At 46.6% G+C, this 6916-nt stretch overlaps 2 protein-coding genes across 2 annotated transcripts; one reads left to right on the forward strand and one right to left on the reverse strand.

Moving 5' to 3' along the window:
* Positions 1-2364: 2364 nt before the first annotated feature.
* LOC147971711 (uncharacterized) lies at positions 2365-3218 on the reverse strand. The gene is made up of 2 exons (XM_087524087.1): positions 3114-3218; positions 2365-2898 (listed from the first exon to the last, which is right to left on the reverse strand). The coding sequence occupies exons 1-2, from the start codon at positions 3216-3218 to the stop codon at positions 2365-2367; spliced, it is 639 nt and encodes a 212-aa protein (XP_087380213.1).
* A 1315-nt stretch (positions 3219-4533) lies between these two features.
* Positions 4534-5241, forward strand: LOC125556109 (uncharacterized). Its single transcript, XM_087522836.1, has one exon. The coding sequence runs from the start codon at positions 4630-4632 to the stop codon at positions 5092-5094; it is 465 nt and encodes a 154-aa protein (XP_087378962.1). The 5' UTR covers positions 4534-4629; the 3' UTR covers positions 5095-5241.
* The last annotated feature ends 1675 nt before the right edge of the window (positions 5242-6916 follow it).

Here is a 6916-nt window from a genome sequence, read left to right on the forward strand (position 1 = left end):
ACACATATTGTGTGAAGCTTGATGTAGGGAGCTGCTCTTGCAGGAGGTGGGACATGACTGGATCGCCTTGCCACCATGCAATATCTGCAATGCAGAAGATAAAAGTTCACCCAGAAGATTATGTGCATCCATTCTTTAAGAAGCCAATGTATAAGGCTGCATACCAGCACATCATCTACCCTGTCCCTGGCCCTGAATTCTGGCCCAACACCAACACACCAGACATAGAACTACCAGTTTTCAGGGAGAAGAAAGGCAAGAAGCAGACATCTAGGAGAAAGGGTGAATTTGAGGTGCCAGCTCCAAAGGATACATCAAGGATGGGAACAATAACATGCAGTAACTGTGGTCTGCAAGGCCACAGGTGGACAATGTGTGGAGACAGACTTAAGGCCAAGTTTATGACAAGGAAAAACAACCACCTGGCCACATCATCAGGTCCAACTCCAGCTTCAGGTCCAGCTCCAGCTTCAGGTCCTGCTCCAGCTTTAGGACCACTTAGGGGCAGGAAACTAGCAACAGCTTCAACAAGGTCAACCACATCTGCTACAACAAGGGCAACCACATCTACTGCAGTTTCAACAGGTGGATCAAGAAAGAGAAAGAACCCACCACCAGCTTCAGCACCAGCCAACAACACCAGGTCAAGTGCATCATCTCCAGCAAAGAACACCAGGTCAAGTGCAAGACGTTTCAATGCTCCAAGGGCAGCATCAACATCAGGTCAAGATGATGTTGGTTCTAAGAGGAAGAGGAAGGCCCCAAGCAAACTTGCTTTGTATTTCACAGCCAGTGGCAACCATGCATTGAATGTGTTGCACTCAACTATGCTTTATGCCTTGAACTCTGCTTGTTAGGCATGCTTGCTATCTGTGTTATTTGCAGTGAACTCTGTTTTCATTTGAACAATTAAGTTATGTGGTCTATGTATGAACTGCTTGGAACAATTAAGTTATATGGTCTGTGTTTGAACTGCTTGGAACAATTAAGTTATCTGCTGTCAAGCCCTATTTTGATTTGATATGTCCTAGGTTATGAATTGTTTCATATGAAATTATTTCTTATGCTGAGCATTGTTATGTAGATCAAGTGATTTATTTTGTTGATAATTGATTGATATGATTAGGTCAATTTGGTCACTTTGGGGGGCTACTTGTCGACCAACCCCAAAGTGGCCACATTTGGCCACTTTGGGGTGGAACTTGTCGACCAACCCTAAAGCCACCCAAATTTGGCCACTTTGGGTGGCTACTTGTCGACCAACCCCAAAGTGGCTATCTAGGACCAAAACCTAACATATCAAAGCTAAAACATCAAGATTTTCCCATCTAGGCACCAAACCCTAAGAGATCAAACATAAAACAACAAGATATGGCCATCTGACCAAACCATAACATATCTAACTTAAAACATCAAGATCACCAGATCAATTCATTCATACATACAAATACAGATAAAAGATTCACTCATAAATTGCATCATAGACAGATTGATTCATCACATAGATAGATCATTCAACATTTTTCTTTCACCAGCTTCATACATTGCATTGCATCATAGACAACTTGATTCGTCACATACATAGCTCATTCAACATTGTTCTTACACCAACTTCAAACATCACATAGATAGAAAGACAGATCTAGAAACACAGATCGAGGTACAAAATCCTAGTCCACCTTTGCCTGGTGACCTGAAAGGGATGGAAATTTGCCCTCCTCCTTGCCTAGTAGATGATATCATCATCACTAGGGTTGGAACCAGGGGGGAATGCCTCCAGGAACTGCTCTATGTCCTTGTGGTTGCGTGCTGCAAGGATCATCTCAGCAAGTTGCCTTCTCGCCCTCCTCCTTGCATCTCTGCGCCTGGCTTGTCTGGGCACCTCTTCTTCTCCATCTATGACCTCTCCAGGATCCATCTCTCCCTTGGATTCTAGGGTTTCTTTGGCGGCTGGGGGGTTGAGAAGGGTGGGGATGGGGGGATTGACTGCGGTTTCACTCAAGGGGTGGGCTTTATAGACTACTAATGGTTGGTGGTAGGTAGGTGGAGTAATAAAACAGCCCAGTCTAGGCCCACAATGTGTACATAATGGTTTTAGGCCCAACAATATACTAGTTCAGCGTTGCTACTTTCAGGAAAACAACCTAAAGAAATAAAACAGTTCTTCACTGCATTACTTAAGATAGATAGGTTCTTAACAGTACAATAACATAAGCCAGACTTAGCAAAGGTTCTCCACCACTCTAGTTACCATAACTTAAACAGTTCATATAGGACTGCACAAAATATACTCCTACCATCATCTTGCAAGGCCTGTTATATGTGTAGGCCACCTTACTTACTTAACCACCATTGTCCAAATCTTCAAGCCTCCAGTATGGCCTTGATTTTCTCAAGCTTTTCCTTGCTCCCATGGCCAGCATTCAGCAGATCAACAACTACTTTCTCAAGCTCTGTCTTCTCTTGTGCAAGAAGACCCCTGTCCACCTTTATCTCTTTCATTGCCTTCCTGGTGTTGTGAATTATGTCTGCCTGGGCCTGAAGGATACACCTCTGTTCTTTTGCTAGCCTTAGCTTCTCCATCTTCATCTCCAGCTCTAGCTCTTCCTTCTGCTTCTCAAATTTCCCAGCATCCATTGCTTTTTGGTAGTCAATCTTGCCAACACCATCATGCCAGTCAAACATCTTGCTAACATCATCAACCATTTTATGATACTCAGTGCAGAGCAGATCATAGTCCTTCTTCAACTTGGTAACCTCATCCTCATATGCATGCTTGTCTTGAATCCTTCCAAGGTTTTGCTCATGGAACATTTCCCACAACTTGATGAGGCAGTTCTTAAGTACATCAGGCCAGGCAGGATCAACCCACTGAACTACACCACAATTCACACCTCCCTGTAGTTTGATCAGAGAACACATACTTCAGAAAATGCATAAATTCAGTTCCAACTTCAATTCAAAAAGAGGGTTGGTACACAAGGAGGACATGTAACCATAAATTCAGTACTAAATTCAGTTCAAATAGAGTTAATGTACAAATTCAGTAACCACTGGGCATAACTGAATCCACAAGGCATAACTGAATCCACCCAGCATACTCAATTACTCACCTGAACAGGGCATCCATAGAACCTCCTCCCAGTCTTAGCACCTTCAAAAGCAACACACTTCCTAGGCTTCATATCATGCAGAGTACACTTGGCAACTTCCTCCATGGGAGCACCACACCAGAGTGGCTCAGGGATGGTGTCAGGTGTGTCCTACATGCAGTAAAAGGTAGATCAGAACCAATGCATCAACTAGTTCAACTTGAGTCAAGCTTTGCCTTGCTCAAGGTCAGATCAGACATCACAGTGCCATCCATACCCTAGATCAAAACTAATAGATAACCAAACCAAACGAATCCATCCATACAAATATACAGCTCATCAATCCTCATTCCCAAATCGATTCAACCCTAACCCTAGATAATGACAGAGAGGAGGAGGATGAGGCTTACAAAGTACTCCATGTCCATCAGGTTGCCCCCCATGCTGTCGTCGGAGCTGTCATCCCCATCATTCCAAGAAGGCATCCTGGCCGGCGACGAGGAACTGAGGTGGTCGGCGACGATGGAGAGCTCGGCCAGGGGAAACAGAGCGAGGGGGAGAGTGAGAGTGAGGGGGGAGAGAGTGAGTGAGCGAGAGGGAGATAGAGTGAGGGCCGGATCCTTTTTGACCTGGTCGGGACGGCCCGTGCGCCCTAACGGCCGTCACCCGCGCGCCGTGAGCACTGTGGCCGACAAAACCCTGACGGGCGGGCCCCACATGTCATAACCCCAGTTAAATCTTTACCGTTCGGCCACTTGGGTTTTTTGGAACAGCCAGCCACTTTTGTGGTAGTTTTTTGAAAAAATAAAAAAAGCGGTAGTTTTCCGGAACGATAGCCCGTAATGTGGTAGTTTTTTGCTATTCACTCGCTGGTGCTCCGAATCGGGGATGGGAGGAGCTGGGAGGTGGCGCGCCGGCCTCGTCGTATTGGTCGGGTGCGGCGACGGCCGTCAACTCTCTTGGGCGAAAAACGGGTCGGGGCGTGGGGCGTCAGGGCTCGGTGCTGCTTAACCACGTTGTGTGGCTTAGAGTCCTGCTCAGATTGGTTTGGTGGATACGTGGGCCAGGCAGGGAGCAACGGATGACGGCCTAACGTAAACTTAGTACCATCTCGAATATGTTTTAAATTTAAACTGAAAGCGTAAAATCACGGGAAGAAACGTATTGTGACGGTGAACCCACGGAGTCAATCCATGCTTTATTATTATTAAAATTAAAATTAAAAATTAGGGAAAGATTATTATACTCCGGAGTTATTTGGTCCGGTTCGGCCAGGTGCTCTTCCGTCGCCACAGACGTAGCAAATGACGGGGAAACGTGCGCGACGTACGTCCACACCAACACAGGCTGCGGTTACGGACACACAAGCCCCATTTCCTGATGGCGAGGAACAGTACCCGTTAGGTGTGGCACGTGGGGTATATAATTTCCTTTGCTTAGCACCACAGTTTCACTCGCAAATCATTGGCTCTCTTTCTCTCACGCGCGACACAGAAGCATCACACGTAGTCACTTACTGTAGGTCTCTGTGCCTTCAATGGAACAGGTAAACTGGGAGCAGGGCGAGCAGGAGCTCAACCTTGAGCTCACCCTCCGCATGACCTGGGCGACGGCGGCGGAGGCGGAGGCGGAGCAGGGCGGCTTCTTCCTCTGCGTCTACTGCGACCGCATGTTCCGCAGCTCCCAGGCGCTCGGCGGCCACCAGAACGCGCACAAGCACGAGCGCAGCGTCGCCAAGCGCCGGCGGGAGATCGCCGCCAGCACACGCGCGCATGTGGCGGGCGGCGGGCCTGCCGCGGCGCAGGACGCAAGGCCGGGTGGGTACGCCGGTGACAGCGACTTCATATCCGCGGATATGAAGGCGAGGAGAACGGAGCCGCTCAAGGCCGCTGCTCCGATGCTTGCTGAGATGGCGCGCAAGCGCGGCAGGGCCCCGTCGGAGTACGGCTACGGTGCCTTCGAGCACGCCGCCGACGAGGTGGACCTGTCTCTCAGGCTATGATCGGATCCGCTGATTCGTCACTCGACAACTTTACTTGATTGCTAGCATTTCCTTTCGGTATGCCAATGTCTGCTTTGCGGTTCATGTGAAATGAATTGTTTGTTTCAGACTCTTGTGTGTTGGATAAGATTGATCTCTTCTTAGCTAGTTGAGTGTGGCCGATGGTATTATTCCTTAACCAGAAGACATGCTGGTTTACATTTACCGGAGATTTGGTCTGTCCTCTCTTGTTTAAATCTTTGATCTAGTTCGCCGATTGATTTCGAGTTTCTTGATAGAGGATTCCTCAACCTCAAGTTATTCAAATCGTGCATATTCCATGTGAGATTTCTCGTTTCAAAAACAAATACTATATGCTCCCGATAGATTTAACTGGACGTATATGCTTCGCTGGTTATCTCTATCACTACTTGTGCAACAGCCACCTGCCGAAACTCTACTGTCTCACCAAGGGGTCAGCTTGGTAAGGTACCCAACAAAAAATTGCAAGCAGAAAGAAAAAACTCTACTGTCTCTAAGTTCCAAAAACGTGCCCGTAATATACTGAGGTAGGGAAAGGATCTTTCTAAAGAAAAGAGAGAGAATGTCTCACGTACTAAGAATCTAAGATACAGTGTAAAAGGATGTGTAATAGGCAGTTTATAAGATTTTTGTTTAGCTGGAGGAGAGAAAAAAAATGGGGTGTAGAATTACAGAGGGCTGTAGTATGGGCTCCAACATCTTTTGTGAGAGAGAAACGTGGAACACATATTAATGGCACAACATACAAATATGATTAACAATTGTATGAGTGCGCTATTAATTAGGTTGACATAGTACCGGATTTGGTTATGACATGTACTCAAGTGGAGCGGAATTTGATTGGTCTGTGCCTTATGTCATGGCAACATTTTTTATCTTGTTTGGATTTGGTTAACTTGACAGAAGGAAGGAATATGTTTTGCTGGAATCTCACTACATCTAGATCCTTCACATTTGACTCTATGTACCGTGCACTCTCGCACTCAGAGATTCCCATGGATAACTAATCTAGAAATCAAAGATATCACTGACAATTAAGATTTTCATGTGGTGTCTTTGGAGAGTTGTGCTAACAAAAGACAACCTCGCTCGACGCAACAGGCAAGGAAATAAGAAGTATAGCTTTTGTACTCATGACAAGACAATTAAACACCTCTTCTTTCAATTCAAGTTCGCGCGTTCTATATGGTCAGTCATCCAAATAGCGTTCAATTCGTATTCACCCACAAGTGTTGCCAACATATATGGCCACTGACTTGATAGGATACGTAGTACTTATAATACGCTAATACGAGTGGGAGCGTTCCTTATTATGGTCGCATTGACTATATAGAAACGATTGTGTTTTTAATGGCAAAACTTCTTCTCCTATGCAGGTTATTTACCGTTGTACCCACTGGCTTCCTATGTGGTCTACGCTATAGCGAACGAACACTACTAGGGAAAAGGCTATAGGTAGATACTTAATTAGTAGTACATGGGGTTAGCACCAAACGCTACTGTTAAGTAGTAGTAGCGAGCTGTTGAAACAAGCGCTACAGGTACTATGTAATAATAGCGCGGGGTGCCGCGACAAGCGCTGCTGCTAAGTGGGCTACACAGTGCCCCCACGGCCTGGCCATATAGTAGCTAAGCAGGTCGTCATACCACGCTACTGCTAAGCCCGTTAACAGTTACGCGGGTCTCTAACTCCCGCTGCTACTGTCGCAAGCCCGGGCCCAGCTCCCCAGCCGGCCCACTTAGCAGCAGCGTGGGCTTTGACACCGTGGTACAGCTAATAGTCTTAGCAGTAGCGCGAGCC

Source organism: Triticum urartu, chromosome 5A (assembly GCF_056163025.1).
Source record: "Triticum urartu cultivar PI428250 chromosome 5A, HENAU_Tu73, whole genome shotgun sequence".
NCBI classification, from domain to species: domain Eukaryota; kingdom Viridiplantae; phylum Streptophyta; class Magnoliopsida; order Poales; family Poaceae; genus Triticum; species Triticum urartu.

Coding starts and splice junctions, on each gene's coding strand:
- LOC147971711 (XM_087524087.1), bottom strand. CDS start 3,218: ATGGAGGAAGTTGCCAAGTGTACTCTGCATGATATGAAGCCTAGGAAG. Junction 2,899..3,113: donor TCTATGGATGCCCTGTTCAG/GTGAGTAATTGA, acceptor ATCAAACTACAG/GGAGGTGTGAATTGTGGTGT.
- LOC125556109 (XM_087522836.1), top strand. CDS start 4,630: ATGGAACAGGTAAACTGGGAGCAGGGCGAGCAGGAGCTCAACCTTGAG.